The 17,851-nt window shown below is 51.7% G+C and overlaps 7 protein-coding genes across 7 annotated transcripts; 3 read left to right on the top strand and 4 right to left on the bottom strand.

Annotated features, from left to right (window-relative positions):
• Positions 1-83: 83 nt before the first annotated feature.
• Positions 84-1,339, top strand: BJX67DRAFT_363896 (mitochondrial 54S ribosomal protein mL60). Its single transcript, XM_071030124.1, has 3 exons — positions 84-303; positions 443-672; positions 818-1,339. The coding sequence occupies exons 1-3, from the start codon at positions 260-262 to the stop codon at positions 868-870; spliced, it is 327 nt and encodes a 108-aa protein (XP_070882384.1). The 5' UTR covers positions 84-259; the 3' UTR covers positions 871-1,339.
• On the bottom strand, positions 1,322-2,635 carry BJX67DRAFT_363895 (uncharacterized protein). The gene has a single exon (XM_071030123.1). It carries the CDS (start codon positions 2,474-2,476, stop codon positions 1,361-1,363), a length of 1,116 nt encoding a protein of 371 aa, XP_070882383.1. The 5' UTR covers positions 2,477-2,635; the 3' UTR covers positions 1,322-1,360.
• A 996-nt stretch (positions 2,636-3,631) lies between these two features.
• Positions 3,632-4,651, top strand: BJX67DRAFT_261481 (uncharacterized protein). The gene is made up of 2 exons (XM_071026349.1): positions 3,632-4,202; positions 4,261-4,651. Exons 1-2 carry the CDS (start codon positions 3,769-3,771, stop codon positions 4,382-4,384), a joined length of 558 nt encoding a protein of 185 aa, XP_070882382.1. The 5' UTR covers positions 3,632-3,768; the 3' UTR covers positions 4,385-4,651.
• A 2,540-nt stretch (positions 4,652-7,191) lies between these two features.
• Positions 7,192-7,818, top strand: BJX67DRAFT_384720 (uncharacterized protein; the record flags this gene model as incomplete). Its single annotated transcript, XM_071033712.1, has 2 exons — positions 7,192-7,624; positions 7,730-7,818. 2 exons carry the CDS (start codon positions 7,192-7,194, stop codon positions 7,816-7,818), a joined length of 522 nt encoding a protein of 173 aa, XP_070882381.1.
• Positions 7,819-10,019: 2,201 nt separating this feature from the next.
• BJX67DRAFT_384719 (uncharacterized protein) lies at positions 10,020-10,334 on the bottom strand (the record flags this gene model as incomplete). Its single annotated transcript, XM_071033711.1, has 1 exon — positions 10,020-10,334. The coding sequence occupies one exon, from the start codon at positions 10,332-10,334 to the stop codon at positions 10,020-10,022; it is 315 nt and encodes a 104-aa protein (XP_070882380.1).
• A 1,431-nt stretch (positions 10,335-11,765) lies between these two features.
• BJX67DRAFT_261261 (uncharacterized protein) lies at positions 11,766-12,856 on the bottom strand. Its single transcript, XM_071026345.1, has one exon. The coding sequence runs from the start codon at positions 12,480-12,482 to the stop codon at positions 11,934-11,936; it is 549 nt and encodes a 182-aa protein (XP_070882379.1). The 5' UTR covers positions 12,483-12,856; the 3' UTR covers positions 11,766-11,933.
• Positions 12,857-13,635: 779 nt separating this feature from the next.
• On the bottom strand, positions 13,636-17,314 carry BJX67DRAFT_261294 (uncharacterized protein). Its single transcript, XM_071026347.1, has 6 exons — positions 16,758-17,314; positions 15,989-16,706; positions 15,726-15,938; positions 15,315-15,675; positions 13,899-15,263; positions 13,636-13,833 (listed from the first exon to the last, which is right to left on the bottom strand). The coding sequence occupies exons 1-6, from the start codon at positions 17,168-17,170 to the stop codon at positions 13,748-13,750; spliced, it is 3,156 nt and encodes a 1,051-aa protein (XP_070882378.1). The 5' UTR covers positions 17,171-17,314; the 3' UTR covers positions 13,636-13,747.
• Between the last annotated feature and the right edge of the window lie 537 nt (positions 17,315-17,851).

The following is a 17,851-nucleotide window of genomic DNA, read 5'->3' as shown; positions in this document are numbered from 1 at the left end:
ATATGTAGCGACAGCACATGAGGGAATGCGCGAAATAGAACGCCTGAGAAGGGTGCTCGAAGATGGCCGGGAGAAAGGCGTGAGGGCAGTTGCGAAGTTCATTGGCCTTTTGAGGTTTTGTTGTGCCGCGGAGGTTGGCTGCGCACGGACCAACCAACTTCCAACTTCGACGGGATTTTCCGTCCGTCGCCGACAACTCCCAAGAGAATTCATCGTCACAGGGACCGAGCATCGTTGCTGCTTTCTGTTCCATACAGCCATGATGTTCAAGCCCTCGTCACCTCTATTTTCGGGTCTCCTCTGGTACGTCTGCTCCCCCATTTTTTTGACTAGACTTGAGCGCCTCAGTTCCGTTTTGGACACGGTTCGATTCAGCACGCTGCCCGCCTTCGAAATCACGGACATAGGGAATTGAATCGAATCTAATGTCGCAATCTTATAGGAAAATCCCGTGGCGCATCTCACAGCCCCAGAAAGCCCGTCAAAGGAGGCGCCTCCGCGCCGTGGACAAGGTCGTCGACACTATTAGCGCGGCGCTGGCACGACAAGGACAGAGCACAAAGGCAGTCGAGAGATGGTACAGAGAGATGCCTCGGGAAGAAGAGATGTTGCCACGAGATAAATACACAATCTTCGATAAAAAGGAGAAGACGTACCGAAAGGGTATTCACAGTAAGCCATGCCACCTATCTCTAGCTGAGCCTGCGCCGCCCACCATTTTTACTTGGGACTGGCTTTGGGTTCTACTCCTCCTGTGGGAAGGGAAATAATACCGACTTTCTGATGTGCATATTGGATCTAACGTGTCTCGTATTAGAATTGCCGAAATGGACAAGAGTCAGCCAGCGCGTCAACCCCCCGGGTTTCTGAACAAGGTTATGCGTAAAGTCTCATACTTCGGTATTGCTGCGAACGGCTGGTCTACCTCAGCTACCGACCGTTAACTGATACGATCATCGATATCACGTTATTATTGTACTATACGCCACTGTCATACCATCCATAGTTGTTCTCAGCGGAGAGTAACCCGGTAACTAGGAACATGGGGGTCTTACGGAGTTTCCGGAGATTTGAAATCTCTTCCTGTATCCTTTGTTTATTCTAGCATTTGCAGCGCTCCCTGTTCGGTTCTCAGAAAGTGCTTAGGACTAGCATTCTGGTCGAGTATGTCAAAGCGCTTTTGGGACGCTCGGCCAGAGTTGGGCGATGGAAGCTTAACATATCAGTCCACAATTCAAGGACCATCGCTCTGGAGATGGGTATAAAACTCCTTTCACGTATCTACGTTTCTCATTTACAGGACGAATGGCAGAAGCGCGCGCTTGATCAAGCCAGTAGGCCCATTAACTCTAATAGATTTTTAGGGCATGTCTTCTGCTGAAGGCTCTTCACTCCCCTCGCGTCCGTCCTCCGGTGGATAGAGTCTCAAAGTAGCTTGTTGGCAACGTCGGCTTATGACGTACGCGATCTCTTTCATTCTGGTTCTATTCACCCGGCCTTCGTGAATTGCCTTCATGACCCGATATCCACGTCGGACTTTCTGCCAGTCGCTTAATTTCTCCTGCCAGCCCGCTCCGCCTTCATAATATGCTTCCGCCTGTCGAATAGACAAGGCGTAACCTTGCGGAGGCTTCCGAAGGATCCAACTCGCTGGATCGACTTTCCCATCCGGCGGGTCCTCTGCGGAGCTGTCATGAAGCTCGATGCCTTTGATAAATTCCCTCAGCCCAGATGCCCTCCTATTTCGATTCATAGCCGCTCTCCATGAATTGATCTTGGGTGTTTGCGCCGGCCTGTGGTGGGCTTTGGGATATTTGGGGCGGGGCGTCCAGTCTGGGGTTGGATAAGGAACGTTGAATCTCGGGTCTCCCAAGCGTCGGCGGGAATCAATGGAGACACGAGAAATTGGATCGTAAACAATCCAGGTTTCTGCGTTCAACCAATGATTCGCAAGGAGAGCGAAATTATAGGTCCTTCTTCCTGGACTCAGCTGGCATGAAAGCCATTCCAGCCTCCGATCCAAACTGTCGAGAAGTCTAACTTCCCAATTGCTCCAATCTTTGACCTGGACTAAACTGTGTGATGGTGCTCTCTTTGTTCTATCTTTTCCAACAATCTTCTTTTGACACCCCTGTAGGTCTCTGCGGCGGCACACGGGCATTGTTGGGCGGAATGAGGTTGGTGGTGTGTACAATTGGGATACATACCGGGCATTTGGTACATCGGCTTCGCTTTTGGACCTACTGGTCTGACCCGGGCTTCTCGCGTTGTGCTGATGCTCGCCGCTGTCGAGAGACAGATCACTGATACCTGAGGATGATGCTTGCTTTAGCTTTTGCTGATACTGACCCGCTCGGCCATATGCGGTACCCTCGAATGAGACACTCCCGAGAAATGCGGTCTGCGGCGTTCCAGGGGGACTTCTTGGGAAAGTGGAAGTGCTGTACCCAATGCCTCTGAGTGTCTGCAATCCCATCCGGGCCGACCAAATCTGGTATTTTCGCGAGCGTTGGGGGGGCGCCAAGAATTCTCGTGGGGACTTGCCACTCCCAGCGCATCCTGGATTGCAAGCTTCCTTCGGACTCGGGCCTCGGGGCGTGGAGGGGTATGGAGGCTGCGAAAAGCATGGTGTGGAGAAGCTTTGTGGGATGGAAAGGCTACTTCTAAAAGGCCCCAACAGGGCATGGTCGAAGTTCCGAAAATGGACTAGCCGACTGAGTGATCTGAACTTTCCATTGACAGGGGGCGCAGCATACCAGCCCACGCTAGACTCGAAACTGGCTGCGAAGTCGGCGTGGCGCGGATGCCGAGCTCTCGAAGGTATTGCTGAAAAGGAGCCGCCGTAATCTCCCTGTAATGATGTGTTTGTGTGTATGACCCGCTGCCTTGGTACGGCTACGGGACGAGGAAGACGAGGCAAATCGAGCGGTAGCGGTGGCCCAGCAACAGAAGGTGAGGAGGGTGTGTTCTGGCTGCTGTTGGTTACGGCAGAGCGTCTTGGAGCACTCTCCAGGTTCCACATGGTATCAGCAGGGGTGAAGCAGGAGCTTCTCGTCCACGTCGGCAACCACCCCTTCCCTCTCTCTTGATATGTGCCGAACTTCCTCTCGCCGGGGTCCCACCAAATCCATTGGAAATCCACCCTCGATGACCCCCAAGCCGTCCAGGACTTTAGCTTCGCCATGAAATTTCGCAAAGCCCGCTTGTTGGCTTCGTGTCGCCGCAACGGTACCCAGCCGTACCAGGTCTTCGCGTAACGGGTTGTGGTGGCGTTTCCTTCTCTTAGCACTTTGTTTTTCGTGAACGAACGAAAGAAACGAGGGAACTTCCAAACGAGGACGGTGAGGATAAAGATGCAGACGGTCCCGGCAAAAAGCTGAAGAAAAAGCTTGCGTGGAATGAATGATGTGACCTGAACCGGCGTTGAAGGAGTATCGAGTGTTGGTCGAGGTATCAGAGGCGTAAGAGTAGGTTGGCGAGGGATAGGTGCCATCTGATGAATATGGAGTCGCTCAGAAAGGCAGTCATTCTGATAACAATAGGCGGCCTGTGTGGGAGCTGCCGGTCAGAGTCTATACATGCCTCCATTGCGTGGGTGTCGAAGTTTGGGCGTGTTGTGTGGGGGTCGTGGACGGCAGGCGGCCCTTTCCTCTTGCGGGGTGCCTCCCTATCTCGAAACATTGCATCTAGGTCTATGGAGTTCCAGATCTCTCTGGGAAACGCCGCGAGATCCAGTGTTGACTGTGAGGGGTGAGAAGCCGGCCCCGAATGGTTCAATTACTCGAGCCTCCCCAGTTCCCTTCCCAGGGGAGTGATGACGGAGGAGGTTTTGAAGTCTCGAGCATTTTCTTGACTGGAGAGATGATTCTCTCAAAGGTTGCCAGATCAGGCGACCCGCTCTGTTGGTTCCCGCCTCACTCTGCCGCCTCACGTCCTCTCAAGTTCTGGCCCGCGGTGATACTTCGTTTCGGGTCCTCCTCGGCGCAATTAGGGAGCCTGAGAAAGTTCATTGATCTGCGGCCCAGGGGGGTGGTACTAATGACTAATCTCTCCTCTGCGGACCGGGTGCAATATGAAGTGATCTCTAGTCAAGCGGATGGAAAAGGACCTTCAGAACACGAGATAGCCTCACATCTGTCACCAACAACCCCTCCCTCCCCTCCCAGGGCACTGGAAACTGGGTTTAAGCTACGGGTTGTGGCGTGCGTGGGCCTGATTCGGCAAATCTGCTTCTGAGCTGATCGGATTTTGAGGTACTAGCATTGTGTCGCTGACAAAAACCTTTGCACCACTGTCGTTTCCTGTATTGCGTCACTCCAGTTTGTTTCTATCGCTTCGTCAAACTTGGTATGTTACATTCCCAAGAACAGAAAACTTGTGCTAGGGTGACAAGCTCTACAGACAGGAAGCACACGATCAAGTCTTCCTGGAAGAACTTTGAATTTCAACACCGTGTGATTGCTGCAAGGGAGTGGAGTTCAGACAAATCCACGGGATCTTGACTTATTCACGGTACCATATTTCGCGGATGATTCGCCATGAGGTCCTTTGTCCCTGTACCATCATTCTTCATGATAACTGTGTCAAGGTGCTCATAACCTTGCATGGATCTAGACGAGAACAAGTCACCCTTGCTCAAACGTTGTGTGCCTAGATAGGCCCAGGAGCATGGCAAAATCCATACGGTTCACTCAAAGTCTGTCAGCGAGGTTGCTTCTTCAATTGGTGAATGCTCAGGCGATGGATCATCTGGCTAACAGGACTTCGGCAATCCCGTAAATGGCGGCTGAACCTGCAAATTGGTAGGTTATTGTAGGCTCATGGGGGAATCTGGGTATTGGCTAGTCCTGGCTGCGATGCAAATCCATGTGCGGAGTCCAGCAGCCGGATCTTCAATCTTACCAATTTCGGGTAAATAATGCGAGGCCACAAAAGAAATAACCCTGGAGACATTCTCGGGGAAGTGGATCTGCAGATAGTATGTCTGGATTTCAGGAGTTGGGAACAAGACGGGTGCAGCCACCAATGGGTTGTGGCATATGTTGGATGGGAGCTTGGAGATCTCATCGCGGACGAACAGGAAATCTGGCTTGGTCATACATTGTCCGCCCTTGACGATTGTCAATTGACCTTGTTCGCATTCGTTTATTCGCTGCAAGCTTCTCCACAGGGGTTGTCAATCGTCTTTGGCTGCGGACTGCCGAGCTCCCATTCACCGCCACAGCTCGAATACCCCTTGAGTTGCGCACCGCCACCGAAATGCGGATGGCGCCCAGATTGCAGATTCCAGCACGGCTGATGATTGCTTACGGTAACACCGATCAAGCGCGTATCCCAGTGTAAGGGAGGGAGACACTGGAAGGAGCTGTGGCTGAGAATGTCTTCTGCAAGTGAACGAGGTCACCCGGAATCCCAAGCACGAGGCTGACTCGAATGATGTGTTGAGGTGTGCACTCCAACAAGACCGAGACTACTGCACAGCACAGATCACATCGCAGGGTCTGCGACTAGTGCCAAATCAACGGATCTTGGAACTGCCTCTGTCAACGTCAAGCCGTCTGATCGACGATAAACACTTCTGCCACTGTGGCGTAACTGTGGCTGGTAAAGCTGCGCTAGACCTATAATGGGGGAGAATGTGGCGTGTGACCGGGCTCCTTCCCCTTTTCAGCCTTGTGCGTTGCTCTCCAGGCTCCAACGAACCTGGAACTCCCACTGGGACCAAGAGGAGCCTTGAAAGTTGGAAGTTGGAAGTACCTTCGTCTTCCCTTCGATCCTCGTTTGCGACGGAACCTTCGAGACGCTGCTCAACCTTGGCAAGCGGACACTGCAATCCAAATTCTCAAATTCTGACCACCATGAGAAGCCGGACACAAAAGGTATTCGATGCGACTGGGCTGGGCAGATCACGCCAAACCACCCGGGAGAAACCACCCGGGAGAACTTAAGCTTCGGACCGGCGATCTTGGGATACTTTTCACCCCATTTCTGATGGAAGAACAAGAGATCCTGATGTTCCGGGCAGGCTATCGACAGGATTTGAGATTCAGGGTGGGCGGTACCTCTTCGCCGAGACCCCCTGTCGATTCTCAGAATAGGGAAAGCAAAGCACAGCTCTATCAACAACGTGGAGGGGTCTGCCTGGAAAATGACTCCGGAAAGATGGCATTCGCTGGGTCTCGCCCCACGCTCTGTGCGAATGAAGTTTCCGGGAAGAGTCCGTGGGTTTCGATGCTGGAGCCCAGATCTCCTGCGATCTACGGCCCTGAGTTTCTGACTCGCTCATCTCTCCCAATGCCGCCGTCGATCTTCCAAGGAAGACTAGGCTATTTGGGATGTCGCACAACATATCCGTAAATGTACGATGCTGGACAACTGACACTGGACTACTTCCTGGGAGACGACTGAGCAAAGAAAGAGCGTTGGGAATCGTCGACGCATATATGCACTCGGACCAATCCAAGAACAAGAGAAGAACAAAAAAAAGGGTCACCAAAAAAGCAAGTTTACCCACCATTGATGGCACTGAGTCTGCTTAGTGGTCTGTACAACCATGCTGGACTTTCAATGAGTATTCGAATATGCCAGTTTCCTACATGATCTCACGATTTCAGGCTTCAGCATGCATGTGGTGGGCGTTGTTCAAGATCTAGGCATCGTTGCGAGGTCTGCTCGACTTGCTGTCGAAGGTTTTGGTCCCGACCGCACTTGAGAGCAGTTCATAGCCCACAGGCTGCTACCCACTGTGTGGTTCAAACGATCTCGCCGCATGCCGCACGGCGCCCCTCGCGTATCCACCCCCTCCCCCAACCAACTATTTTCTTTTGCTGCAGATCCCTCACGATATAGTTCGCCGTTCGTGGTGGCAAATATCAATCGGTTTGGTATCTTTGAAGATGCACCTGCGATGACCTTGAAGACCTGTTGCAACCTATTATTCCCGAAATCCTCAACACCGCTGTCCTGTCCAAATCCAGACTCATATCTCAAATCCTCTATCTCATGACCTTACTACGCACTCTATAAATGCAACACTTTCCCTCAGTCTATTCCTTGCTTTTGGTCTCATAGCAGATCTATACCAAAGCTTTCTGCCTTGAGAGACAAAGGGAACCTTCAACTCCCCTCCTTATCTACGAAGTCAGTCGTACAATTGATTCCCCATCGTCGCAAACCCCTCTCGAAGTTACCATGGTCCCGGGTAGCTCCTTATCCAACGGCAGCTCGAGCCGTGTGTACGGCCTCACATTCGAGATTGAACCCCCCGCATCTGTACGTCCGGAAGTCGCGTTCACCCTTCCCGTCGTTGTGGCCGTGCGGCCCGTTGGAGCACCAAACAATGATCCTGCACAACAATTAGTTGCAGCCGCATCTCTCCGAGACGAAACCGGCGCCAGGTCGGCCGTTCGTCTGTCAGGATCAATTACATCGAGTGTCCGCAGCCGAGCTGGGAACACCACGAGCGGATACGCTTGCTTCCGTTCGCTTGCCATTGCGACCCCTGGGAGGTACAGGCTGCGAGTAATGCTAGCGGTTGCTACATACAACGGTACAATGACAACGGGATTTGTCGACTCTTCGGTCATCCAAGTCCATGCGGATGCCCCTCGCTCACAGCACCCAAGTATGTAACCACACCCATTGTAGAAAAGGAAACAAAAGTACCATGCAGGAGTACTTTCGGAGTTTATTTCCGAAGTTGCAATGACTGACATTGTGATCTTTCTAGCTGCAGTCCAGATCTCACAGCTACAGCGCCTAGTCCCCGAGAATATTGATATCTCATCGGCGGATATCGCGGCCTGGCAACAAGCATAGGAAGACCTTATCACGATTGTTGGCTCTTTGCTCATATTCATCCTATTGTCCTCAGCTTTCTTACGTGTTATAGACCCGGCCACCGTGCGCCTTTGCTTTTCTCTCCGCCCCTGCCTTTGTTTATCGATACGATCGTTTTGCCTTGTTGTAATAAACATAGGAGTTTCATCTACCTGGTCGGTCCATGATTTATTATCGGTTTGTTGTCGAACAACTTCTGGCCATGACCTTAGTTTCCAATTACATACCCCATGCTACAATCAGATAATTCCACCCCATGCATGGCTCTATCGGTAAAATTGAAGAAAATGCCATTTGCATCTCATTATCATCCCACAATTAGTCGTGACATCTGTGTATGAGACGCTTCTGCGACACATCCAAACTACTGAAAGTACCTCATCAGTCTCTATCCCTTCTGTTCATCTCAAAGTTGACTCACTAACCCAAGCCATAGGTTCCTATAGTCTTGACATGAGTGTGAGATACACCATTAAGTCGTCTTATTATTTCATTCTCGCTCAGCCAGCCAATTGACCGGAACCTGTATTAGTAACTGGTGTAGACTCCAGGTTCCGACCCGATCTTCTTACCATACCCCAGGGTCAACTGTGGGACTGAACAGGCTAAATGGTTGAATTGAATTTTCATACCGCTCCACTGAAAAGGGTCAATCAACCCTTCTAGGTACCGAGTGAAGGGCTTACTATATTCCGTCTGACACTCGAGAAGCAGTGTGCATGCCCCGTAGACTTCACGATTCTAAAACCCCCGTTGCGGGATACAGTCGTGGCCGGACTGGATCGTAACTATATCGATCGACAGCTGTCCGTTCGATCGTTCTCGATACGTAAAATGTATCAGGGGGCTGGTTCTATAGAATCTTGGGAATTATCTCCCTTCAGTTCTGAGCCAACGTCCTCCCGTCGGCTGATCAGCAATACGGGCCCGTGCAAACACACGAGGCTTCCTATCAATACCATCGAGGATAGTATGCAAATCAAAGCGACCAGTTGCGGCAGAGAAGGGGGAATAGGAGATGTCTCCTCCGAGTGCTGTGGCTGTTTCGATGAAGGCGGGGAGGCGGGGATGTGCAAGAGAAGAGGGTGCTGACCTGGGAGAGCGTTTCCAATACCCTCTCGTCCATGGGTGGCTTAGCTGGGGTGTTTTGGCTGTTGTTTGGTTTGGTTCGTTGTGTGCGCCTGAGGGTGAGAGATGTGGGTTATAGATGGGTGTTGGGTGTTTGGGGATGGTTTGCTGTGGGATCTAGAAAGGAAGGGGGGTTATAGATGGAGGTATATAGGGAGAGACCGAGTTTTATACCAAGAAATATGGGCGTAAAATGGAGTATAAACGGTGTCATGATTAATTGAATTAATTAACCTCTTCATCTTTTGAGATACCAAGAGTTGACAATCTATCTCTTCGCTCAGTCTATGATATGAAATCATTAATTATTCAATAGGAATTGATTTCATAGCTCTCAACCAGTATCCTGGAGAAAAGCATTTCCAATTGCCCAAACCTTTGTGGTGATGCAGAAGTCGAGGACAGTTATATATCACGCGCCAATGCGGGTTTGTTTTCATCGAGCGCGCGGGCAAGCCTCACCACAACCTATGTGCCTTGCGTAGTCCACGTCGACATCGGGAAAAGAGAGATATGGCGCAAATGGGCGCGTTCGTCAGTAATGAAAGGAGGGCATTGTTCATTGTACGTGCGGGGATTACGTGTGGGGAGACGAGTTAATGAGGGGCGGTCTCGTCTGATTGACGCCTTGTCGAACGTTCTTCTCGTACGTTCCTAGTTTCGCTTGCGTATGCTGAAACAAAAAGAGATTATGATTTCATTTACGCTTACGAGTTTTTATGCCATTGTGAAGGGTGGAATTCACATTGGGTATTAGCATTCTGCAATCTATCTGGGGTATGGATAAGAAACAGAATGTTCCTCGTGAGCGAGGAGCATGTAGTCCAAGCCTGGAATGGCGTTGAACTTCCTCATGGGGATATCCTGAAGACGGGAGCGCAGTGCTCTACCGACTGTCGCCTCCTCCTTCGTCCGAAGTGACTGGTAAGCCTAACTCTGGCGTATCGGGGATGGTGTTTCGCCCTTGGATGACCGTGCGTTTTGCAGCGTAGATAAAGGCCGAGTGCCGTATTTATTATCGATAGATGTCATTGAAAGGGAGATTCCGCAATTCAGCCTTTCTTCTGCTGGCGAATCCAGTCGACACCGTCGCGGATAGTGTCTCGAACGCTGAATCCTCCGAAGAGCCAATAGTTCGAGTGTCGGCCATAGTGGTAGACGGTGTTGTCGTAGCGGCGACGGTCCTCGCTGCTCTTGCGCGAGCTGTAGGAGCCGGAACGGCGGCTGATGAGAGCGGGGCTGCTGCAACGCGAGCTCGGAGACATTTGGAGCGGGCTCTCAGTGCGACAGAGGCGGTCGTCTGCTGTGAGTGAGAAAGATGTGTTGATCTCCGCTGGCTTGGAGCGAGGAGTGCTTGGACGGGACATTTGAGAGAGGATTGAGTATTTCGCTCGCAGGCTGCCTGCGACTGGAGGTAGTGAAAGTGGTTTGGGATTGACTTTGTGAGGATGAGAGAGACGAGTCGCTGACTGAAGAGGGCGTAAGAATAGGAATCGCTTTCGTGTGGAGAGACAGATTCCTGAAGAACAAGGAGTGCAGGAGAATCCTGAAGGAATTCGAACGGTTATTTATATCTTCTGGCTCGGCCGCGTTCCCTTTGTGATGAACATGGAGAGCCGAGACGAATTCGAGCGTATGCGCATCCTCAGACCGTCAGTCGCGGGGCATTTGTCTTCGTAGGGCAGGCGCGAGCGTTATCGTTGGCGATTTGTCCTATCAGCGTCTGCACAAGATGGAGAACTCACCAGCGAGACGGTCAGCGACAGGCAAATGAGGGAGTGCCAGCGCGCCCTGGAGGCCCCATCGATAGGGATTAGTGCGAATTCTTGTTTTCTTTGGGTCGTCAGGAACCAATAATCGCCTGGTTAATGCTGCTGCCCTCGGCCGTCGGAACCAGGGCATCCAGGCTAATGCACGCTCCACCAAAGAAATGGTCTTTTGGCCCCCACGATGACAGCAGTTTGACCGCTTCTGCCTGAAGGCCTTCCCAGCGAATGCAGCTGTCGCAGCCGCATTTGGAGGGCACTGTGTCGGTGAAGGATTCAGGCATCCTGACACATCATGCAGTCGAGCAGAGACTCGGTGAAAACCGAACACCACTGACCCATGTTCAACTCGAAACAACAAGCATCCTCAGCATCGAGGATGCTCCTGAGACGCCGCGGACTTCTTTCATCGGGCGCCTGACTCACCCGACTTTCCCCACCTCATCCACAATAGGGCTAGCGTGGTCACATGCGCTCGTGGCTCTTTGGCGTGACTGAGACATTGACGCATTTTCGCTGTCGCCAAGCTGGATGACTTTCCCTTGGCAGCTGGCCCCGCGAGTTACTGATTGGCTGATTTCCAGCCATTTGTGCCCTGAGTATCACGGGACTCATGGGTTGTGTCGGGGTTGACAGTCAACCACGGGAGGAATCGGGGATGACAAGGACACGAGCACAGGTCTCACGGATTCATAGAGCAAGAACTGGCGCGACTCAAGAAATCCCCTGGAGGCTCTTGCCCACATCCCCACACCGGAGCGTCCCCGCAGACATTGACCAAGACGCCCCAGGCACAGGTGACGAAATGGTCCACCATTCCCTTGCCGGGTTCCCGGGAGCCTTTCCACCTCGTGCTCGAACTTGACAACGCAAGACCGTTCAAGCGGGCGATATCACGTTCTACATTAGACTGGGGAGCTGGAACTTCTGTTTGGATATTGATATAACTCGCAGTGACATAAATCAATTTATCTTCCGAAAGCCAACGCCAGTTGTTAATACCGAATATGCAATTTGATGGCGAATATTGGAACAACTTGAGCGATTCAGCATCCGACTCGGATATGCGATTTTCGGACCATGCGCCAGGATAATGCTCTATTGAAACACCAAAATAAGACAACAATGATGCGAAAACCGAACGCGAGAGCCCTTAAATGACGAAGACGGAATTGGGAGTCGCGAGATTGAAGGCGAAGCTCACTCCTCCTTGAGAGTCCACAGCTTTTCACTCGGTTGCTTCCAAGAACGTGGCCGCTCCGAGTGGCATCGCCTGTGATTTTTGTCCGTCGATAAACGCCCCCGCCTATCTTCCTGCGGTCTGCCTCTCTCAGTGGGATTCATAGGGTGTGCGGCGAGTCGATGTACCCAGTCCGGAAGGAACACAACTTCCTTTGCGGTTATTGTCGAGGGCAAAACAAACAACGATCGGGCTCTGTCTAGTGGCGGCTGGACCATTTTCCTCAGCGATACGGTGGCAATGCTGGTTTGGCTGTGCCCGGCTCCCTCTTTGGATGAATGCCAGAGTCGATGGTGAGGGTGGGTCGGCTGCGAACGGACGATTCCTGCGGAAGCTGCGTCGTCCTCGAGGAGGTCTTCTGAGACCACCGGAGTCAGGAACTGGGTATCGAGCTCGTCGTCAGGGCCCGTAACTGTGATTATAGGCACGTTTTGTCGTTCGCGAGGACGCATACCCGAACCGCAGTACGGCCATGAGTGGCGTCTTTTGTGGTGGATTAAATGTGGCATGGTGATATCAACAGATTTACTATGACCAACAAGTTCTTGGAGTGGAGGACGTATTTAAACAGCATGCATGGCACCCGGGTTATACAGGGGAAACCCAGGCAGAAAGGTCAGTGGCAAGAAGCAGCCCCGTTCCACATCATGCTTTGCAGGGCACCCTGGGCTTGTCCAACGGGCAAAGCTTCGGAAAGGAGGGAGCAGCGTATTGCATTCGCAAGGCAACTGAGAAAAGAACAGGTATCAAGGCGGATTATAAACCAGTCAGCCTCATGGTATGGGTAAGACGAGTGACACGTGAAGGGCGCACGCGTGTCTTAGAAACCGCGCAGCATACTCGCCCAGATGACTGTCCAGGACACCACGTAAGACGAAAAGAGTGCAAATGGACAAGCTTCACAGTAACCCCATGGATTCGGTTACTCAAGGTCGGCGTGAGTCATGAGGGTGCTTCGCATGTCCTACTGCGAGTGTTGATATGACTGTTGACTAGCAAGCTTGGAGCCTCCGCGGCGGGGCTGGATCTCTCTGAGCTCAGAGAAAGCTCTTGACTTTCTGCCGCCTTTCCGTGTGATCGGGTCTTCTCGCCCATCGAAGGAATGATCTAAATTCAGAGACCTTGTTGACTACAGGGCAAGTCAGCCGAGCGTGTCTGCGCCACGGCAGGGATATTTCTGTCGCGCGGCCTGTCATGCATTGTATCCACAGTGCACCCCATACTCGCTCCGCAAAGCTTAACTCTTCGTGCTCGACTATCACATTTTTGAAAACCTGCCATTCTTAACTCTAAATTCGGAAGTTTTCCCAAATAAATCGCCACTTATAGCGCCTGTGATATCTGGTTCGCCCTTCCAAGTATTGTTTAGGATGGGCCCTCCTTCGATCCAGCATTCAAGAGGTCGCCATAGTCTGACAGTAAAGGAAGTATAGTATTGCTTTGTATCGCAGTGGGCCATTCACCTGGCTAGAATTCGCCAGCATCCGCTGTCAGAGGGACGAATCATGGGGCTACCCCGCGGGTTCTCAGAGCAGATCATGGGATGGCTTCGGCGGGACCATGTAACTACTTTGGAGAGCTACTCGAGGCCGTCCATGATTGACTCTGACACCTTGTCGCCTGGACGGTCGCCGGATTATCCGGTTCTTTTTGACATATTTTCTTACGTTCGGTTAGATCAATTGTGGGACGGTGGGCCAGTTATTCTGGACTGAATACAAGAGCCTGGCTAATGATACATCCATATTACCTCATCCACTAGATAGATTGAGCGTTACGAGCTTAGTAGGTCATAGCCATGGCCGTATCTCCAGGAGGGATGACTGCCGCCATCCAGTGCTGCAAGGAAATCGTCCCGATCTAATGACAACGGGCGGTGGTCAGCTACATCACATACTGGTAACCTCGGAGACAGTTCGTCGTACCTTTCGGTTTTGGGAAAGAAATCGTGATCGGCCCGTTCCGTCGAACCATCCTAGGATCCTTCGCCGCGCCTGCAGCTATGACAGCTAAATTAAGGGCTGTTCCTCTGGAATAAGTCGTCACGGGAAACTCTATGCGGTTACTGTCGCGGGAAATGTTGCGACTGCTACCGGACGGTACAGACATCGTCAGCCACCTATCTGAAATATTGTTGACCCATCGTGAGGCGAGTTGTATCGAAGGCCCTTTGCGCCATAGTTGCACCTCTGTCTCGCCTTTTGTGGACCTGTTCGAACTAAGAAAAGACTGCTTCTTGGTGGTCATGGATTCAGCGCGCCGTGAGAAGCAGAGTTCGTATGTGGGGGCGAGTGAACTCATGAATGCGTGGAGCACGGCTTCCTCGTCAAAAGACACCTCCATGCTGCCGGTTTTCCGTTCGCAGTGGGAAAAGAATACGCTAGTGGCGGCCCGATACAACTGCTCCACGTGGGAGGAGATGTAATCGACGTAGAAAATCTTGGGGAACTTCACCTGGAGGTTCGAAGAGTTGTAGATGTAATCTGTGTCTCGGTAGAGATAATAGAGAACGCAATATTTGTATGAGAGCCGAGTCTCTATTAGTATCACCGCCTTATACTGCTTTTGATCCAGCGCAACATCCGCAACATCGTAGATCAGCCCCGAACTATTTGGCTGCGACCAGGAAAAAGTGGGTTTGTGAGTGAGGCTCAGAACAGTTCTTTCAAAAAGTTCTGCATGTTGCTGAGACCGGAACCGGATGTCTAGGCCGATATTGGGGCTGTTCGCATCGTAAACGTAAGAAAATAATGGGTTGTAGCTGCCATCCGTCTTGTCCGATCTTTCCTGGCCAGTGTCGGACCACTTCACCTGGACCGACTGCATATCTTCACTGCGTTTAACTTGGACCCCGCTCAAGGGCATAAAAAATTCAAGGGTCCTTGGGACCTTCTCCGCTAGTGACGTACTAATAACCATCCGCCGAATGGATCGCCAAACTTCCCCAAATGTCCGTTCCAAAATGCGGACTTCACAAGACCGAGTTACCAATGCTGGGTTCATGGATTTCATAATTGGCGCTCTTAGTTGTTCGACCATTTCCACTGAGCTCTTGAATATGACGCTTTCGGAAAATTGGTCCGAATCCACGGGCTCCCGCTGCCAGACAGCATCGAAAAATGCCTTAGGTATATTGATGAATTGACCCAAATCTGCGGAATACTGGAACGAGACCGAAACAGTCACAGAGTCAAACATCAGAGTTATGGGTTCGGATATTTTAGCACCAGGAGCACCACTGAGGGATGCATTAGACACTCGTATCAACTGGGCCAAGTCCGCATGGGTAACTAAATCGGGAGATCAGACTATGGGGTATCTTCTTTGGGGACTATACTCACAATTTCTTTGCAGACAGAGGGTACCGCTCTGGTTGCAGATTGTGACTTTTGGCTCACTTTCACCCTCCACTGTGGACAGAAGAAGCATATACGGAGCACCCTTGGTTCGCATCCTCAGCCTTTTGCCTCCAATGCCTGCATTGACGAAAGTTCGCAGAAGAACCTGTTCATTCTCGGCGCCAGCGTCCTCCAATTCCACAGTGGTATATCTGACATTTTCGAAGCTAAGTATGGGGTTATTGCTTGTGGAGAACGTCTCATCAGGCTGGACAGGCTCCCAAATATCGAGGTTCTGCTGCATCATAGTGGCAGGATCCGGGATATCGACCGAGATAAACTGTGAAAATTCCTCCTTGATGCCCTGATAGTATTTAGCATCTTTCTATCATAGGGAACCAGCTAGAGCTCTACCTCTGATAGGTCCGATATCAGCTTCCTGTTTTCGTCCAATATTAGTGACTGGGGGCTTTGTCTTTTCAGAACGTTATCGTATAGGAGATAGGACGCTTTTAGAAGATCCACATAGGCTTGGTGGCTAGAAGTTGAGGAAGTCGCAGATGGGCTCATGCTTCCGCGAGCGCTGACAAGATTAGGTTTCTCGCAATTGGCGAGGGTTGTTCGCGCCTGTTGACAGATTAGTTTCATCACCATGAGGCGTGAGGGATCCCACGTGCCTTTAGTAACCACCAGACAGCTACCGTAAGCCAGTCTCTTGTAGTCAGCGGTCGGGCATGCTCCTCACCCTGAAACGAAGCTTCAAACTTCTCCGTGATGACCTTGTCGGGCTGGTGAAGACCGTCTCGTGGCTCATAGCGAAGCGGCCGTAATTGCTGTTCTCGTAACTGCATCTCGTGAAGCTGCCGCATCGCACTCGCAACGGCGTGTTTGACGTGGGCATCCTCGACCTCCCCCCGAGTCGCGAATTCATTATTGTCGGGTAAATAGTCGTCCTTAGGTCCTAGAGGATACTCTTCTTGGATGCTCCCAGAGTGGTGTGGGCCCGTAGCGACAGGATATCGTTCGAGTGGATGGACTCCGAGACTTGTAGGGCCGTCTATCGAGGAACCCCGCAGAGATGGGTGAGGGAACGGGTTGTTCGTAAAGACGGTAGACGCGGATGCATCAGAGTGTGAAGAGAATCTCGAACCGGAAGAAGTTGATTCACGAACACGGGGACTAGCAATAGACACGCGGTTGTCGGCGGCTTCTGATTTGGCTGGCATCTGTGTTTCGAGCTCGCTTATTACGTTATGGCCGCCATGCTTCTCGATCATTGTCGGTGTTGTGGGAGTAGCATTGTTCGCAGGGGATTGGGTCATATCGTGTGGCCCAGGTAGCTTTTCTGTATCCAATGCGCCAAGCATTTGATTCTCAAGTATTTCCAGCGAGGAACTGGATAGATTAGGAGCTGGTCCGTTGGAGGAATGCGTTGGGGGCACTAACTTGTCAATAGAGCTCATCCATAAATGGAGATTGGCTGTGTGAACCATAATTCTCGATTTTAATTGTTCAATTTGACCTCGCTGTGAAACCCATATGACTCTCTGCCAGATTTGATGACCATCGCCTGCACCCAGATCGCGATATTTCCCGATGAGATCTTTGAGCCGCTGCAGGGTGTTAAGGCATACGTGTAGGCAATTTTGTAAGGCACGCGCGCGATTCTCGGGCTGCTCTTCGAAGGCAGTTGAGTTCAGATGATCGCGCAAGGTGCGGAGAGCGGCATGGAAGGAAGCAAGCTCGTTCACAAGCTGTCGAAACCCATCGGGCGCGCCTGTCGAAATGGGGTGACAACTGTGATATAAGTCCCAAGCCACCGTCGCGAGTGTGTGGACATCTTGGGTGTTGGGCGGCATCCCAAGACTTTCTTTGTCTGTCGCGCCCGGTTCAGAACCAGTAGGATGGAGGCAACTCAGGGTGGAGACGACTGGCCACGCAGCTGACGACTCCCCGTTGTCATGATAGCCTCTCTTAAAAGATCTGACAGGGGAGCGGGATTCTGTCGCTCAATTGCGGTGGTTTAAGGGTCTTGGCGGGCTTCAGTGGGTGCATTTGATGATGGGATGGCAATGAGGAGAAGAAGGGTGGCGCGCACCGAAAGACGAAATCTGGGCAACGACGAAGACCGTTAGATGAGGCGAATGTCAGTTAGCAGACGCTTGTTCAAGGAGGACGCCTTGGGAACCTTTGAAGAGGCACCAGCTCTGAATTTGGAGTCCGGGAGACGCGGAGAAGATGACGAGACGGGAGATCTCGTGAGAGTCGGCGGTTCCCGTCAAACAGTTGGAGAGGCGCAGCCAAAGGAGGGATGGATAAATTATGGCCGACATTATTTGGCAGGGTGTGGACTGGCGAGGCTGTTCTTGCCCAGGACCGCAAATCACCGATGACCAACTTGACCAGAGCCTCCCCCGTATTGGGAGGGGGCCGTCACTGGGCCAATATCGGGCTCCCTCCAGGCTCCAGGGGGAAAGTCCCGATACAAAAATTCCTCATCGAGCTGAATCAGACGCGAGAGCAAAAAAAAGATGCTTTAT

This window comes from Aspergillus lucknowensis, assembly GCF_044049455.1.
Source record: "Aspergillus lucknowensis strain CBS 449.75 chromosome Unknown BJX67scaffold_52, whole genome shotgun sequence".
Classification (NCBI taxonomy): Eukaryota; Fungi; Ascomycota; class Eurotiomycetes; order Eurotiales; family Aspergillaceae; genus Aspergillus; species Aspergillus lucknowensis.
The sequence above is the reverse complement of the archived record's forward strand: the minus strand, read 5'-3'. Positions and strand labels throughout refer to the sequence as shown.